This window comes from Mercenaria mercenaria, chromosome 2, assembly GCF_021730395.1.
Source record: "Mercenaria mercenaria strain notata chromosome 2, MADL_Memer_1, whole genome shotgun sequence".
Lineage (NCBI taxonomy): Eukaryota > Metazoa > Mollusca > Bivalvia > Venerida > Veneridae > Mercenaria > Mercenaria mercenaria.
This window is the reverse complement of record NC_069362.1, coordinates 60,041,452-60,061,624: the sequence shown is the minus strand read 5'-3', so window position 1 is coordinate 60,061,624 and position 20,173 is coordinate 60,041,452. Positions and strand designations below refer to the sequence as shown.

Here is a 20,173-nt window from a genome sequence, read left to right as displayed (position 1 = left end):
GTCAAAAGAGTGCTAATCTGCTTTATTTGCCAATGACAACCTTCTGAAACAGGCCGCTACACTTCTCGGTGTAATCACCGGGTTGATGACTCAAATTATCTGTCATCAGCACGGATTCATTTGGGACGAATCGGTCCTATTCTGAATTATGTTAATTTATATACTACGGTAAAAGCCAATCAATGAATTCCTTTTATCACGTGATACCGTTGAACCAATCGAGAAACGGCATCTTCCTTCTTCGTCAGCATTCAAGAGTGAATAGCACGCTTCTTTCTTTAATTTTATTTTGGCTAATTTCTGGTTTTATCTTACCACCACCTCCCATTCCACCTCCTCTTTCAAGTGACAATTTTCTAATTTTGAAAGATTTCTCTTAATATGCAAATTCATCTACATTTCTTGATATGCTTTTGGCGGTTTTATCCGCCCTAATATGTGAATATATATATTTGTTATGGTATTGGGCTGTAACTTCATTCAGTTATGAGGACATATCTATTTGTTAAGGGCGGTATGTTTCGCCCAGATATGTGAAAATATAAATTTGTTAAGGTATTTTTCGCCCAGATATGTGAAAATGTATATTTGTTAATGTATTGTTTAGCATATGTGAAAATATATATTTGTTAAGTATTTTGGTACGGGGCGGTATTTTTCGCCCAGATATGTGAAAATATATATTTGTTAAGGTATTGTTCGGCAAAATAAATATTGCCCTTTTTCAGTCAACACTTAGTTCACTCTTATATTTTCCCATACATAGTCCCCAGGGTCAGTGCTTCGTTGTGAACAGATGCACATAAATAATGTTACGTTTACCGAACAGGATAAACCTTCTTTTCTTTTCTTTTCATACTTTTACTTTTATGTCCCCTTTTAGGACGTAAAGTTTTCTGGATTCATCATTATATGATTCTTAAGTTTTATGTTAAGCCCAAGTTATCTTCAGTAATGATTCTGCGATCCTTACCATAACTAGGGTCATAACTTAGTAAACAACTGTTTCATGACATGACCTGTATTAAGAAGATGTTACACCGACCCCTGATTCCGTCTGTGACAACTATGTTTTATTTTCCAACAGATTGGTATGCCTCAGGAGCAGATCTATATCGCACTGATGTGTGCTCTTTGACTAATTACTAACGCTTTATTCAAAGGTCATGCAATAATTTTTTCTCTCACGTTCGGTGTGGTCTTTATGAGATACAAAGAATCGTTGGTTTACGCGTTGAAAGTGTCCAAATATTTAAGAAAATATTTTAACACATTACGTTTTGTATATTGTTTTTATTTTTTAAAGGTGCATCTGCATTTTACACTCTAGTATGACATACTAGAAGTACACATGCATATTTTTGTTACTAATGATTATATGGTTTACACTGATTAAACTGTGATTAATGGACGATACGACAAATGCAGAGTTGAGATGGAAATCCTTTGCACTTACAATAATTTTATATCATATTTATGTGCTAGTTTGCCCATCGTCAGTGAAATTTTTGTTTGAATAAAAGATAATTTTGAAATACAAATTTATCACAAAAGGATGCTGCCCAGTATTCATTTATGAACGTTGATTACTAAGTTTCAATGTGTATAATATGTCGTTGTGTTACTTGCGTATATGGAAACTTCAAAGCTGGCTTGGTGACCTTTGTTGATTTTGCATTTGTTGTGTTACCGTTGCTTTATTGGGTCTGATAAAATGAGTTGTTCAATTTTACTTAAAATTTACTGCTGTGTTTTCAAAACGTTTCATTTTCTAAAATTTGTAACTATCTGCTTATACTGTCACAATTTAATGTTTAACACGTTTATTTTATTAAAATAAGTAACTTTATTGAAAATTTCAATTTCTGTGTGTATCCATAATGTAACAAACTTTACACTTGAACTCGCTTGTTGGTTTCTGTGTCTTAACACTGACGTCTTAGATTGTTTCCCAAGTTTAAGTTTAGTCTTTGTTCGCGTCATTACGCTAAAATGTAACAAGAGATCACAGAGTGATCTTGGCGCCCACCAATGTGCCATTTTTGAGTGTTCCAAATTTCAAGACTTACTGACTAGCTCAAGGTCAAATTTCATTTTCGTACACAACACTGTGCATGTGGTCCAAATTCGAAAGCTGTAGCTTGAGAAATGTGAAAGTAGGTCACTAGATCAATCTTAAGGTCAAAGTTTAATTCGGTACACAAAACTATGCAAGTGGTCCAAATTTGAAGGCTTAGCTTGAGAAATGTGTAAGTAGGTCACTAGGTCAAAAATCAAGGGTCAAATTTCACTTCAGAACACAAATCTATGCATGTGGTCCAAATCTGAAGCCTGTACCTTCAAAAATGTGAAAGTAGGTCACTAGGTCAATGTCAAGGTCAAAGTTTGTTTCGGTACACAATCCTATGCATGTGGTCTAAATTTGAAGCCTGTAGCTACAGAAATGTGAAAGTAGGTCACTAGGTCAATCTTAAGGTCAAAGTTCATTTCGGTACACAAAACTATGCATGTGGTCCAAATTTGAAGGCTGTAGCTTGAGAAATGTGAAAGTAGGTCACTAGGTCAAGATCAAGGTCAAATTTTATTTCAAAATACAGAACTATGCATGTGGTCCAAATTTGAAGCTTGTACCTTCAAAAATGTGAAAGTAGGTCACTAGGTCAATGTAAAGGTCAAAGTTTGTTTCGGTACATAAAACCATGCATGTGGTCCAAATTTGAAGGCTGTAGCTTGAGAAATGAGAAAGTAGGTCACTGGGTCAAAATCAAGGTCAAATTTCATTTCGGAACACAAAACTATGCATGTAGTCCAAATTTGAAGAATGTACCTTCAAAAATGTGAAAGTAGGTCACTAGGTCAAAATCAATGTCAAATTTCATTTTGAAACACGGAACTATGCATATGGTCCAAATTTGATACCTGTACCTTCAAAAATGTGAAAGTAGGTCACTAGGTCAAAATCAAGGTCAAAGTTTTTTCAAGTGCACAAAACTATGCATGTGGTCCAAATTTGAAGGCTGTAGCTACAGAAATGTGAAAGTAGGTCACTAGGTCAAAATCAAGGTCAACTCATGTCAAGGTTCATCTTGCCACTCAAAAATATACATGTGGTCCAAATTTGAATGTTGTAGTTATTGACAAGAAAATTTTAAAAGCTTTTCCCTATATAAATCTATATGAACCATGTGACCCCCGGGGCGGGGCCATATTTGACCCTAGGGGGATAATTTGAACCAACTTGGTAGAGAACCACTAGATGATGCTACATTACAAGTATCAAAGCCCTAGGCTTTGTGGTTTGGACAAGAAGATTTTCAAAGTTTTTCCCTATATAAGTCTATGTAAACCATATGACCCCCAGGGCGGGGCCATATTTGACCCTAGGGGTATAATTTGAACAATCTTAGTTGAAGACCACTAGATGATGTCACATACAAAATATCAAAGCCCTAGGCCCTGTGGTTTTGGACAAGAGGTTTTTCAAAGTTTTTCCCTATATAAGTCTATATAAACCATGTGACCCCCAGGGCGGGGCCATATTTGACCCTAGGGGTATAATTTGAACAATCTTAGTTGAAGACCACTAGATGATGTCACATACAAAATATCAAAGCCCTAGGCCCTGTGGTTTTGGACAAGAGGTTTTTCAAAGTTTTTCCCTATATAAGTCTATATAAGCCATGTGACCCCCAGGGCGGGGCCATATTTGACCCCAGAGAAATAATTTGAATCATCTTGGTAGAGGACCACTAGATAATGCTTCATACCAAATATCAAAGCCCTAGGCTCTGTGGTTCTGGACAAGAAGGTTTTCAAAGTTTTTCCCTATATAAATCTATGTAAATTATAGAAATAAACAAAGGGCCATAACTCACTCAGAATTGTTGAATCAGTCTGATTTTCAGGGGGACACAACTAGGGTACCAATACATCATTCTGACAAAGTTTGGTCAAAATCCCCCCAGTAGTTTCTGAGGAGATGCGATAACGAGAAATTGTTAACGGACGGACGGAATGACGGACGGACGGACCACGGACGCAGAGTGATTTTAATAGCCCACCATCTGATGATGGTGGGCTAAAAATACGTCGTCCGAGTATTTGTCTTTGCTAACATCAAGTTGTTGTTTCTTTTTGCTTTTTTTGTATCAAAGTTTAGTAGATATGTCACTATAATCTCGAAATCTCAAAGACTTATTTCGAAATACAGTTTCGATACATTATCAATTACTATTATAGACAGGCATTGTTCAGAGGCCCAGCTATCACTAATGATTGATAAGTAAACACATAATGTGAATACATGTATGTAGGATATATTTTCAATTTTAAACCTTTTTTGTAGACTTTTTAGCAGTTTGACTCTTTTAAGATGGTTGTTAGCATTCGCGGATGCAACAGTATAGACACATAGGAACTCATTTATAAGATACCTCTTGAGACTATAAATAAAGTAGAAATTAGGAAACTTCTCTTGAAAGCTCTAATTAGATAACAAGTAATGAAACAGAAAAAAGTAGATCTACTAAACAGTCTTTAAGAAGCATTGAAAAAAGCCGTTCCTTCATATCACATCATACCTAAATTTATCTGAATAGAATCTAAAGAAATCTGCAAACAGGTATTATACATGAGGAAAAGAGTCTCAAACTCAATAATTCGTGAAACTGTTCGTAAAGGAACAATATGCATATTCATGAATCTGCTTGCCGTCACATCATTCTTGCTGTATTAGAATTTTCCGAAGACATATGTTTTCACAGAGAAACATACCATTTTATGTCAAGTAAAGTGGTCCACAGGCCTTCTTGGAACCGAAATCAACAGCGGTGTAAGGCACAACAATGTAAAGAAAAGCAATCCTGCATTATTTTGTAAAATACGGGTTTTTCTTGCCGTATTACCATCCAAGAATTTGCCGAATTTCAGGGTTGGAACCGACCTTTGCAAAAACTGCTTAAAATTTCAGGAAAACTTGGTCTTGTGTTTATAGCCCACTATCTTGGCTTGAGCCTCGTAAAAGAATTATTCAAATCGGTGAAAAAATGAAAAACTTACGGTGCTTTTAAGTTCTGAATCGACGGATTTGTTTATAAATTTTCTTGCCGTAATACCCGAAAATGACGTCACAAACCACGTGGTATGTACACACTGATATAAGTACACTTACAGTATTTTATTTTCTGACTTAAGTCATTTCTTACGTATTTTAAGTTTTAGCTGTTTTATGACTAGAACTTAAGTTTTTACTTAGACTTAAGTTGAAATCACCACAAACTTAAGTAAAATCTTAAACTTAAGTCAAAACTTATACTTAAGATGCTTTATGAATACGGCCCCAGGTGTGCAACTTCACATGCTCTTTATCAATCCTGTAATGTTGGTCAGATACATGGGACAAAAACTTTTATACCTTTAATGCATATTTTATGCACAAATGTATAAACAACATTTCTATATTCCCCCTATAACTTCATAGCAAGTAGTAACAAAATATATTTAAGAAAGACAAACGTTTTTGAGAGAGGTCTAATCAAAGATCATTAATTTTGGTTCATGAAAAATTATGTTTAAACACCTTTCTGCCGGCCTCAAAAAGTGGCCAAGTGGAACCATTTGAACAGGGATAATACAAGGATGATACAGAACAAGTTTGGTAAAGATTCATCATATGGTGCCTGAGCTTAAGTCTGCTAAATTTCTAAAATGGACTGGTCCATCATTCAATTTGGGCAATACCATGTATAACTGGAAGGGGTGTTCACTGAAAAGTTACTGACTGAATAGCAAACAATGCAGACCATGGTCAGCCCGCAACAGATTTGCAGCAGCTGATCTTGGTTTGCACTGGTCACAAAGGCAGAATTACTTCCTGCCAGCACATTTATAAAGGTTTTTCTATTTTTTACCTCTAGGAGAACCTAATTTCAGACAAATCGAACCGTTTGAACAAATCTAAGAGATAATACTGCCAAAATGCTACAGACCAAGCTTAGTGTAGTTCTGACAAGTGGTTTCTAAGCAACATGTTTACCCTGACTGAAGGACTGATGACGGACACAGGGTGATCTTAAAAACTCATCTGAGCATCTTGTTATAAATATCATTTTGTTATTGTATAACTTCAAAGAGCTTTTAATCCTAAGCCAGGTATAATAGTACACTATTTCAATACATTAAGTGCAAGTTTACTTCACAATGATATGTTTTTGTACTTTGGACCCTTAGACAGTACAAGAGGGCCACGCCATGATGGCCCTATATATGTAATAGTTATAGTATGTGTGAGAGTGTGTTACCAGGATATATCAGAGCTAGGGGTACATCGAGGGTATTTTTCTCTGCACATATCGTCGAGGCCGGTAGGCCGAGACAGATATGTGAAGAGAAAAATAACGAGATGTACCCCTAGCTCTGATATATCCTCGTAACACACGAGCATTACATATTATAACTGTTTTATCGCATAGTTTATCATTAAAATTTATATATTATTTTCATTTAAATTTGTTTATTATTATTTTTACTATTTTGATTCCCTTTCTGCGCCTCGCTGACTGAAACACTAAAACTTCTGTTTTAGAAAATGTATTCCCCAGATAAAAGTACCCAACAAATTTCTGCATTGGTTTTAAATCTTTGCATTTCATTGGCCAGACATATTGTAAAACTTGTTGTTTTGTTTGTAAAAAAAATCAAAGAAAAAGAAACATTTGAGAAATCTCAGAATTTCATATATTTCATGTATTTCTGAATTTGGCAATAACTATCAAGCTTTTGAAATATTCTAGTTTATTTATTCTTTTACTTTGTAAATGTAGGTGTTTGTGACAATTCTTTCTCTGTGAACTGTAAATAGGATCTAAAATCATCTTTTCTTTGAAAGGAAAAAATTATACTCCCTTGATAGGACCTCAATAGAGAAAAAGTGTTCCGATATATATCGGAACAGTTTTACTGTGCTGATATATATCGGAACACTTTTTTTCTTATGAAACTCCATAGAGATTTCCGTGTTGATATATATCGCAACAGTTTTGTAAGATATCAGCACAGTTTTGTAGTAATAATGTGTGTTACTATGTATAACATGCTGCAAAGATCAAAGGAAAATTGCCGCACTATGCGATAACACTCATTAGAGTTGATCTGACCTACTGACCTAGTTTTTGACCCCACATGACCATGAGTCGAACTTAAAGATCATCAAGATAAACATTCTGACTAAATTTCATAGAGATTTGGTTACAACTATTTATTTATTTGGGTTTAACAGCGCACCAACACAGTATAGATAATATGGCGCCAAACAGGACTACAAATTTTGGTTCCATATCTCATTTACATCGAAATAAAAACATGAGGTATGGAATCAAAATTTGCACACCTGCTGGAATCACAGAGTTACAGCGAAACCAAGTGTTAAGACCCTATAAGTCGCCTCTTACGATCATGCAAGGGTAAGGCAGTGGTTCCAATTCTTTTCATACATAGATCGTCCCAGAACCGTGGCCTCTAGAGTGTTCACACGATTTCCCTTTGATTTGACTGGGTGACCTAGTTTTTGACCACACATGACCCAGATTTGAACCTGACCTATAGATTATCAAAACAAACATTCTGACTTATTCTCATGAGTTTCAAACTTAAATTGTGGTATCTAGAGTGTTGAAAAGGTTTTCCTTTGATCTGGCCTAATGTCCTAGTTTTTGGCCCCACATGATCCAGATTCAAACCTGACCTAGAAATGATTGAGACAAACATTCTGATCCAGTTTCATAAAGACTGAGTTACAACTGTGGCCTCTAAAGTGTTCACAAGCTTTTCCTTTCATCTGACCAGGTGACCTAGATTTTGACCCCACATGACCCAGATTCAAGCCTGACCTAGAAATCATCAAGACAAACTTTCTGACTAAGTTTCATAAATATTTGATCACAACTGTGGCCTCTAGAGTGATCACAAGCCTTTCCTTTGATTTGACCAGGTGACCTAGTTTTCGACCAAACATGAACCAGTTTCAAAATTGTCCTAGAGATTATCAAGACTGACATTCTGACCAAGTTTCATAAAGATTGGGTCAAAAATGTGGTCTGTATAGTGTTCACAAAATTTTCCTTTGATCTGACCTACTGACCTAGTTTTGACCCTACATGACCAAGTTTCTAACTTGACCTAGAGATCATCAACACTAACATTCTGATCAAGTTTATTAAAGATTGGGTCAAAAATGTGGTCTCTAGAGTGTTCACAAACTATTCCTTTGATCTGACCTACTGACCTAGTTTATGATCCTACATGACACAGTTTCAAACTTGACCTAGAAATCATCAAGACAAACATTCTGACCAAGTTTCATAAAGATTGGGTCACAAATGTGACCTATAGAGTGTTCACAAGGCAAATGTTGACGCACGAGGCACGACGGACGCCGGACAATGACCGGTCACAATAGCTCACCTTGACCACTTTGTGCTCTGGTGAGCAAAAAAATCTCTGCCTACCTTAAAATGTTCTCTTTTTGTTTGGGGAAGGGGGATATGATCATTACCTAAACCATACAATTTTTATTTTTCACCTAAGTATCATATATCAATAACAATCAGGTTTGTAATCGCCAACGAACTGCAGTCAAGCATTTATTCCATGAAAGGAAGTATATTATACCCCTAAACTTGTGTAAACTTGTTAAATCTAGTTTTGTCGCTAAAAATATTGACAGTGTAATAGTAAAACAGGTGAGTTTATATTAATTTATCTGTTATCATAATTCACTATCTCAAGTTAAAACTTAAATCCATATAAATTTTCATCTGCGCAATTGTGTCCTTGTAAATGATATATTTGCGCTAAAGAATATCATTTAAGAAATTTGACCCTCTAATCTTAAAGTGATTATTCAGAATTTAGAACACAGTATTATCATAAACAAGATTGTATAATATGTATACGGCGTAAAAAAAAAAGTTGTTTGTTTCCAGTGGCCCGACCTACCCTATTTTTTTACCGCTGACCCTAAACTTTTTTAGGGGTAAAATCTGGCCACATATTTTTGCAAATAAGTATATTATTATTTTTATAGCTCTTTGCACGAATGGACTACTCCACCGATCGGGCGAGTGTTTTTTACGTGGTAACTTTACCAAATTAGGAAATTAATCAGGCAAAATTACCTGGATTGACTGGAATTTACCCACGAATCGTACAAATATCAAAACGTCATGCTGGTAATTTTCCATTCCACAAGCACGTGCGCCCTATCGTAATATCTAATTTACATCGCGGTTACTTTTGACACAAAAAAAACGCGCGTAGTGCATTCATTTTTTAATATAATCGCTTCAAATTTTCAACACTGCTTGAGAACTAATACAGTTTGAGTTCTATAACAATTTTAATAAGATATCGACAGGAATGTGGGCAAAATTCTTTAAAAACGATCGAATTTTCATATAATGTTTTGTAAAATTTCAAACAGCGCGATCTTGATTATTTACTTCTTTCTTAAAGTAAATAAACGGTACTTACTATGGTAATAAAATTCAGACTTTTGACCAGAATGTACAAAAAACACAATTAAAAAATCTTAAATAATGAAAAAGCGGCAGCAATTTAAATACATGGAGTAAAACGATTTTTGGCAAACAGATTTCTGTTAGCACGGCAGAATAGGTTACGTGACCTCGTGAACGTAAATAGAAATGTGGTTTTAAAATAAAGCAGTATTACGTTGTTGCGGATTTTAATAAGTTTTAAATGATTCTTTGTACATGTATTTTTTGACACAACACTTTGTTAGATATTCTTTTCAAACAATAATGTAAATTCCTTGAGGGCAAATAGGTCAGAGAGATAGGCTATCCACTATCATCTTTCACGGTTTGACACATTTACATGTCAGTTTATTCCGGATATTGCACATTCGCTTTTAAAAAAAGATAAAGAAAAACCTTTTTATTGATTTCTTCTCAACAATTTAAGGAATCGAGAAAGTACGACCAGACAGTGATGTCTCACATGGCGCGAAAACATGACGTAATGCCATGACAATCTCGGGCAACTATACCGCTTTGATCTCCACTTCAGATGCCATAATAACCGACACACTTCTTTTAGCTCTTTGCGGGGGTGTTAACTGATGACGAAAACAAGGCTAATTACCTAGTTTATCATCAGAATAATTACTGATAATTGTTAATGTTTTTTTTTTTTCACTTTCAACACGGGTCGGGTGGATGATGATTATTGTGTCCGTAGTTTGGGGCACTTCAAAATAATTATTTTTCGGGATAACAGATTGCTACAGTCCTCCATTTTTAATTATTTTAGAAATAAGTCCCGTTTCTTTGAGTCATATGAAGTTATCACGTCTACAATATGTAATAGTTATAGTATGTGTGAGAGTGTGTTACCAGGATATATCAGAGCTAGGGGTACATCGAGGGTATTTTTCTCTGCACATATCGTCGAGGCCGGTAGGCCGAGACAGATATGTGAAGAGAAAAATAACGAGATGTACCCCTAGCTCTGATATATCCTGGTAACACACGAGCACTACATATTATAACTGTTTTATCGCATAGTTTATCATTAAAATTTATATATCATTTTCATTTAAATTTGTTTATTATTATTTTTACTATTTTGATTCCCTTTCTGCGCCTCGCTGACTGAAACACTAAAACTTCTGTTTTAGAAAATGTGTTCCCCAGATAAAAGTACCCAACAAATTTCTGCATTGGTTTTAAATCTTTGCATTTCATTGGCCAGACATATTGTAAAACTTGTTGTTTTGTTTGTAAAAAAAAATCAAAGAAAAAGAAACATTTGAGAAATCTCAGAATTTCATATATTTCATGTATTTCTGAATTTGGCAATAACTATCAAGTTTTTGAAATATTCTAGTTTATTTATTCTTTTACTTTATAAATGTAGGTGTTTGTGACAATTCTTGCTCGTTGAACTGTAAATTGGAGCTAAAATCATCTTTTCTTTGAAAGGAAAAAATTATACTCCCTTGATAGGGCCTCAATAGAGAAAAAGTGTTCCGATATATATCGGAACAGTTTTACTGTGCTGATATATATCGGAACACTTTTTTTCTTATGAAACTCCATAGAGATTTCCGTGTTGATATATATCGCAACAGTTTTGTAAGATATCAGCACAGTTTTGTAGTAATAATGTGTGTTACTATGTATAACATGCTGCAAAGATCAAAGGAAAATTGCCGCACTATGCGATAACACAATTTATGTGATAGAATTGGAGGTCCACTAAAGTCTGAGCAGGTCTACTAGATTTCAGCAGTTGTTGGACCTGCTGAAAAAAGTTAAGGTCGAGGCCTGTAGAGTCTTGAAAAGTCAGGTTTAAGATGGGATTTATAGTAGTAAGACATTGAACAACCATTTGAAGCTTTATTAATTCACAATTTGGGCATACCAGTCAAAAATCCATTGTCTGGCATTTCCAGTTAATCCAGAATTTTAGATTGGGGTAGGGGGTGATGGTATTAATCTCAATGCAGCTAAAAGATGCAAATAATATTCATGGCCAGTGGGCTTTAATTTGGTTTTAGTTTGAAATATAAATGTTGGTTGTTGAATAATATTCAACATTAAATGTATTATTTAAAGAGAGAATCCACAGCAAGATTTTATTCAAGTTTCATGTTTAATCAAATATAAACCATGTTCTCCGCAAGAAATTGCCAACTTCTCCACATGAATTAGCGGCGGAGAATGAATGATATAGGTCACAACGATCCTATGACCACTTGATCCGTAGATCGACTGCTCTACCTATTGAGCTAATCAGATGGGCTAATCTGGAAATGAAAAAACAACAACAACAAAACGCAAACATGTAAAGCAAATATTTATTTCATAATATTTAAATACACAATCAAATGGCACTTTATATTGCTAAAACATCATATTAACATCATCAAAGTCATTGTACATTCAGGTGTAAATCAAACATAACAATAGGATGCATGTTTATAAGGTTTATAATCTCCCTGTTTGAAACTACGATGATGTTGGGTTAAAAAAAAAAAAAAAAAAAAAAAAAAAAAAAAAATCCCTACCTACCTACCCTATTTTTTTGGGCCATGTCACTGGAAACAAGCAATTTTTTTTTTTAGGCCTAACCCTTAAAGGTGCAAAATAAAGACAAATGAATAGACATAAATCTTAAAAAAAGACTAAACATTTTGAAATATAGTACTAAACAATTGATAGCCGTGCAATATTCCCTTGAAATCAACACAAGAACAGAGAAACAAATGATTGTTTCTGTATTTTCTTAGACTGACATGGGGGGTCATTTTGTCCTACTTTCATGTTTATCGTTTTTCCGTAATCGGTCGGAAATTCTTCGGGATCACGTGATTTTAAAATTGTTTCGAACGAATATCTGTTTAAAGATGCAGACAAAATAACTGTATTTCCATGATGGTAATTATACACGACTTGCACGAAAAATATGAAATGTATAAAATTTATGTTTAAAATTGACAGTGACATATATTAGGTCAAGACAATGTGTTTAATGTCTAAAATCTTATTAAATTAATGTAGCCATATGTACATAAAGCAGTGTATTTAGGTAAATTTCAATCACATTTTGTTTCTGCAGTGTAAGACAGTTATTCATTTATATTCTTAAAACTTTACTGAAAAGAGATTAACTGAAAAAATTTGCAGACGAAGTTGTAAAAACACTTTTATTCGGGAAGGGCCTGAATTGTCCTCCCGCAAACTTGTAGTATAGCTGTTTATTAACTGTATTATAAGAATGATTTTCATGAAGTTTTTGTGAGTTATAAAATTGTTGAATTCCATGTGCTAAGTCTGTAAAAATCGCGTTATCGTTTGGGCATATAATATATTTTGCATCTATTTATAACTTATAGCCTCGTTTCGAAGGATTCTTCCGAAAAAATCCGAAGATGCTCGACGGGTTCGTAAGCAGTCGGAAAACATACTTTCGGTTTGACATAGGCAACATTTTTTGTTTATTTGTTAGTTATTCTTGAACATATTCATGACTATTTGGTCAGATCCGATGCAGTGGGCCATATTTTCAGTAAATAGGAAGTCTCAGCTACAAACTCTGGTTTTCATATAATACTCGTTCGGGTTTTAGTAATGGACCTTTAACACAAAATCTAAACAAAATAAATCCTTAATGTAGGCATTGTAACTAAAAATACAAACTTCAAGTAGGAGCTATCTATATAAGATATATGTGTAGTTAACTGCATCAGCATACAAGGACTGAAAAAAATTATTAAAATATCATTTCCTGAAAAAGAGTTATTTGAGCTGAAAAAAATGATCCCAGATAAAATATTTGGAAAAAAATGGAGACAACTCTCCTAAGACTTTATGATACTGGCTTAGGAGGCTACTGACCTAGAACCTCATGCAAACTATGCACTTTTACCTGCAAGCATGGAAAAAGTGTGCATAATTGCCACACTGATTAGCAACCTGAATAGAAAAATAGGTAAAGATCAAATAAATGATTACCCTACCCACTGACACCAGAACAGAAAGAAAATGCCTCTGTACATGTTATACCTTACCCCTAGGTATGCTATAAGACCCATGACCCAAATGCGTTGACGCCGGACGGACGACGAACACAGGGTGATCACAAAAGCTCACCTTTGAGCACGCACTTCGTCAAAACCCACAGAATTTCACAAGGTGAAATATGTTGAAAAGGTTGTACAGCTGGATAGAGAACAATCTCAACTACCCATACATATGCGTCAAAGTATGGGAAAAATATCTAGAAATATATGAAAATCAAAGAAATCAATTTCAGGACTGTTAGATGCATACCTGTGTTATCAAGCATGGTATTTAACATAGATATGTTACTTTTCCTTTGCACTGATCTAATAGGTACAGGATTAGGATTAACAAACGGTGTTCACTCAACAATTTCACTATATAAACAGATTGTTTCCTCTCTGTAACAGAAGGCTAGGGTAAGTCTCTATTTAATGTTAAATGTACTGCAATATTTCAATACTAAGAAAATACACATTCAATCTGGTATTTCATACTTAAATGAGTTGTCTTTATTTCAAGCTTCTGGGACAAAAAGTTCAGACAACTGAAAAGCTGTTTGTGTCAAAATTTAATTCAAAAGTTTTAAAGGTGTTGATTTACCTGTAGCCAACAACACAATAAAACTAGAAGGTGTTTTTGTCACAAAAACATATGTCTCCCCCCTATGTATACCTTTAGCTCTGGCAACCATTTTGTGCAGAACTTGTGTGTTTTATGTTTATACATAATTTATTTTAGGCCGATTGTGAAGGAAGTTCTACAACTTACATTTATCACTCTCGACACCTCATTCCTGATGGAATCCATCGCCACGAGGGTATGAGAGAAGAAGCTAGTTTCCCTTTTAATGCTGAGCTCCAAGCATATTTCATATTTCACATTTTATACCATATTTCACGTCTTTGGTATGACGCAGCCGGGGATCGAACCCACGATCTCCTGCACTCGAAGCAGATGCTCTACCACTTGACTATCAAGGTGTTAGAAGGTGTTTTTGTCATAAAAACATATGTCTCCCCCCTATGTATACCTTAAGCTCTGGCGACCATTTTGTGCAGCAAAGCAGAATGTGTCGGCAATATGGAAAACTAGGCTTGGTACTGATAACTCATGTGAAGTTTTATCGAAATCTGTCCTGCAGTTTGACCTGTGAAAGCCGGACAAAATTTTTCTAGCTCTGGTGGCCATTTTGTGCAGTGAAGCAGAACATGCCAACGATATGCACAACTAGGCTTGGTACAGATCACTCCTGTAAAGTTTCATCGAAATCCAGCAAGCAGTTTGACCTATGAAAGCCAGACAGGATTTTTCTATTTTTAGCTCTGGTGGCCATTTTGTGCAGCAAAGACGAACGTGTCGGCAATATGCACAACTAGGGTTGGTACTGATCACTCCTATGAAGTTTCGATGAAATCCTGGTGAGCCAGCAGTTTGAGCTGTAAAAGCCGGACAAGATTTTTCTATTTTTAGCTCTGGTGGTCATTTTGTACAACAAAGCAGAACGTGACAGTGATAAGCACAACTAGGGTCTCTACTGATCACTCCTCTGAAGTATTGTTGAACTTCAGCAAGCAGTTTGACCTGTGAAAGCTGAACAAGAATTTTTATGGGGGGAGACATAATTCATCAGAAGATTTTAGCAGACATTATTATATAATCAAAAGTAATTTGCTGCGTTATGACCTCCACAACTATCTCTCTAATAATTTTATTTGATGACTGCAGAAATTTGAAAATATATCAAAACTTCTTGTCAAGGCCTCCTATCCTACAGATATCAAGATAAATTTCAATGCATTCAGTTGGTATTAACCTTGTGGTTTTAAATCAACTGGTAACAAGAGCTCGTCTAACACAAAATGCCCCCCTTGATGTATTCAGTAATTGCACAAGGAACAGACATTATTTCCTCGCTGTAAACAAAAGTTCTACTGTTCTGGTTCAATGTGACACTAACCTTTGACCTACTGTGAAATCATTTAATTTTGTGGGCATGAAATTTCGTGGTTTTGATCAGAGCGGCAATTTCGTGGTGATATGAATTCGTGGATTTCAACTTTTGAACATGAAATGAATGGGAATTTTACTTATTCGTTGGGATTAAATTTCGTGGATTGACTCAACCACGAAATCCACGAAAATTAGTCCCCCACGAATATTAATGATTCCACAGTATTGACCTCAAAATCAACAGGGGTCATCTGCTGGTCATGATCAATCTCCCTATCAATTTTCCTGATCCTAGGCCCAAGCGTTCTTGAGTTATCGCCCAGAAATTGTTTTACTGTTCCTGGTCACTATGACCTTGACCTTTGACCTACTCACCTCAAAATCAATAGGGGTCATATGCTGGTCATGAACAGCCTCCCTATCAACTTTCACGATCATAGGTCCAAGCAATCTTGAGTTATCATCCAGAAACCATTTAACTGTTCTGGGTCACTGTGACCTTGAACTTTAACATACTGACCTCAAAATCAATAGGGGTCATCTGCTGGTCATGACCAACCTCCCTATCAACTTTCATGATCCTAGGCCCAAGCAGTCTTGAGTTATCATCCGGAACCATTTAACTGTTCAGGGTCACTGTGACCTTGACCTTTGACATACAGATCTCAAAATCAATAGGGGTCATCTGCAGGTGATGACCAACCTTCCTATCAACTTTCATGATCCTAGGCCCAAGCGTTCTTGAGTTATCATCCAGAAATGGATTGGTCTACATACAGACCGACCGACAGACAGACAGACCAACCAACCAACAGACAGACAGACCGACAGACAGACCGACATCTGCAAAACAATATACCCCTCCTTCTTCGAAGTGGGGCATAAAAATCAACTTTTAACACTTGTAAGTGGTAGTATATCAATTGGTAACACTAGTTTGTGGTTAAGTAAATAAACTGGTATTAAACACTGGTTCTTGGTAGTAAATCAACAGGTAACACTAGTTTACACCAGTAACTCAACTAGTTACACTAGCTTATGACATAATATTTAAATTCACCCTAGTCTTTTCCATTGAAAAAAATTATGACCTTCATTTTGTATGAACAGCAGAAGGAAAGGCGCAGTAGTTACATCATCGTTGCTTAGTGATATTATAACAGACTGCTATTTTGATGACGTCCAGGGAGAACGTTCCTTAGATGACGTCATAATTGTTCCATCGGTGAATAGAATGGCTGGGAAGCTGATTTTAATGTTAAATGCAACAAAATGTGCACACTTTATAACAGTATCTTATTTAAAAATGGAAAGGTATTTTAATGTAAATATAAGAAATAAAACTTTTTTGGTATTCATGCGAAATGAACGACAAAATAGGATTGGCAAATTAAACATGAATTGCTAGCATAATTCATGGATTTTCAGATCCTATTCTGTAGTTCATTTCGCATGAACACCAAAAAAGTTTCATTTCTTAAGTAAATCAACTGGGAACTGATTTATGGAAATAAATGCCAAAACTCATAAAACAAGGCAGTCTGAAAGACAGCTAAATCCCCCGCCACTGCTATGGATAGTGAAAGGGTAAACCTTTGACCTTTAGCTGTGACCTTGACCTTGAACTGACATGGATGACTCAAAAATTCTGCACATCGTCTTGATGAGGTGATCATTTGACCCAAGTTTCATGAAAATCCTTCAAGGGGTTTAGGAGATAAACAGCTCAAACCTTTGACCTTCAGTTGTGACCTTGACCTTCCGTTGACATGGCTGACTCATGAGTTCTTGATGAGGTGATCATTTGACCCAAGTTTGATAAAAATCCTTCAAGGGGTTTAGGAGATACAGAGTAGACACAAAATGAAAGGCTCAAACCTTTGACCCTTAGTTGTGACCTTGACCTTGAGCCAGCATGGCTGACTCATAATTTCTGCACATTGTTTTGATGAGGTGATCATTTGACCCAAGTTTTATAAAATTCCTTCGAGGGGTTTAGGAGATATAGAGCAGATATGAAATGGAAGGCTCAAACCTTTGACCTTCAGTTGTGACCTTGACCTTGAGCCACCATGGCTGACGCATAAGTTCTGCACATTGCCTTGATGAGGTGATCATTTGGCCCAAGTTTGATGAAAATCCTTCAAGGGGTTTAGGAGATATAGAGCAGACACAAAATGGAAGGCTCAAACCTTTGACCCCAAGTTGTGACCTTGACCTTGAGCCGGCATGGCTGACTCATGGGTTCTGCACATCATCTTGATGAGGTGATCATTTGACCCAAGTTCTATAAAATTCCTTCAAGGGGTTTAGGAGATATAGAGCAGTCACAAAATGGAATGCTCAAACCCAAGTTTCATGAAAATCCTTCAATCAAGGGGTTTAGGAGATATGGAGCGGACACAAAAGTGTTACGGAGAGACGGACGGAAGGACGGATGGACGGATAGAAGGACGGACGGAGACCATTCCTATAACCGCCCACCACTTGTGGCGGGGGATTAATAAAATAAATTATTTCATTTCAAAAGGTCAAGTTTTCACACAAAGACTGTGTATGTATAAACACGTAAATTATGATTTTCACAATGTTTATTTTGTTAATTTCAGAGAAACATGGCTGTCCCTGGTAAAAAAGTATCAAAGAAATTATCTTCAACTCTGTCTCCAGGTTCTGAAGAAGATTTCGAAGTTTTCTGTCAGCCATGTGACAGAGATGACCTCAGACTACCTGCTGCTGGTTACTGTGTAGATTGTCAAGAGCACCTGTGTGACTCGTGCTTTAACACCCACAGAAGACCAAAACTACTTCGACATCATAAACTCCTAGATAAAGACAACATGCCACACACACAAAATCTTTCTACAATGTATAGTTCTACTACTGTTGAACAGCCAGATGATCTTACATCTCCTTGCTCTAAACACACAAAGGAAATGATCAAGTTCTACTGCCATGACCATAAAGCACTTCTATGCAGTGTATGTGTGACCCTTGACCATACCCGTACATCCTGCCAAGTTGATTATATACCTGATATATCTGGGCACACCATCGACAGCACTGAGTTCAAAGATACTCTTAAAGAGCTTGACAAAATAACTGAAAAATGTCAGAAGATTACAGCAGGTCTAAAGCAAATGGTTGCAAAATCAAACACTTCTTTGAGAGATGTTCTCGCAGAAATAACAAAGTTTCGAGAAGAGATCAACCGAAAATTAGATGAACTTGAAAAGGAAGCCTCAGATGCAGCAAATGCTCTAAAACGAGAGAATGAAACAAGATTGAAGACTACAGAAGAAACCTGTGACAGTATGATAAAATCTCTTAAAGCATCATCTGATATGATAAAACACCTCAACAAAACCAAGAAAGCAGACAGACTTTTCACTGAGCTTAAAAATGCTGAGCAACTGCTCCAAGATAATGAAGAAAGAATATCCCAACTGAAAACTACTGGAGTTACAAAAGAATATACATTTGATCCAAATCAAGCCATTCAAACACTTCTTCAAAACGAGAAGTCACTTGGTACATTAACAGCAAAAATACTAAAACAGCCAAGTCCTCCTTCAACCCCAGCTTTAAAATCAAGAACAATTTCACATCATAAAAACATCTGTGTCAAGACATCATCAGATAAATATAATTGTTATATAACAGGAATTGCAGCTTCTTTTCCAAACCAAATATTTCTAGCAGATTATAACAATCACTCAATTAAAATGGTAGACATCAATAGTAAAGCTGTTCAACAACTGAACCTAGATTCATGGCCATGGGATATTATCACAACCACCAGAGATGAACTTGCTGTTACAATGCCAGATTACCATACAATACAGTTGATATCCTACTCCTCAAACAGACTCTCTAAGAAAAACACACTTAAAGTAGATGGAAAGTGTTATGGTATCAGTTATTGTCAGGGAAAACTTGCAGTAACATTTCAGATTCCTGCAAAACTGCAAATCATGGACTTGAAAGGCACTGTACTAACAACAGTCATAACAAACTCAAATGGTGAAAATATTTTCAGTGCACCAGAGTATGTGACCACCAACAGCAATGCTATCTATGTATCTGACTATGGAATGAAAGCAGTTATCTGGTTAAACTGGCAAGGAGAAATAATGGGTAGTTATGAAGGAATGGGATTTCCAAAAGGTCTTGCCATGTTAGACGAAGGATCCTTCTTTGTGACTGATAAGGAAAAAAACAAAAGGAACATACTCAATGTAAATGGTGACTGTAAAAAGAGTACAACTGTACTGAAGGATTTAGATCGTCCAGCGGCTATTTGCTGGTGTAATGCAACCAAAACAATTTATGTCAGTAACTGGAGTGATGACAAAAAAGAAATGAACTTCATTCAAATCTACAAAATGTCATAACTTAGAGAACTGACTTTATACTGATACAGAATCAAAGTGCAAACAACATCAAAATAATGTAAAAGTCATTTTTAGTTAATCTTCATATATTTGTATTCTCATTTAAATTGCACATAAAACAACAAGCTTGGATATACACCAGACTCAACTACTGAAATAATTTGCAAGCCAGAGTTTTATCCATCTGACTTCACAATGTTATGAAGGTGCATATATAGGCTGGAAATAAACAGAAGCAGTCAA

The 20,173-nt window shown here is 35.7% G+C and overlaps 1 protein-coding gene across 1 annotated transcript in view; it reads left to right on the top strand.

Annotated features, from left to right (window-relative positions):
* Positions 1 to 20,173, top strand: part of LOC123564051 (transcription intermediary factor 1-alpha-like) — a 26,099-nt gene extending 5,926 nt beyond the window's left edge. The window contains exon 3 of the mRNA XM_053536699.1: positions 18,146 to 20,173. Within this exon, the coding sequence (XP_053392674.1) occupies positions 18,152 to 19,930 (1,779 nt within the window). The 5' untranslated portion in view covers positions 18,146 to 18,151 and the 3' untranslated portion in view covers positions 19,931 to 20,173. The remainder of the gene's footprint in view (positions 1 to 18,145) is intronic.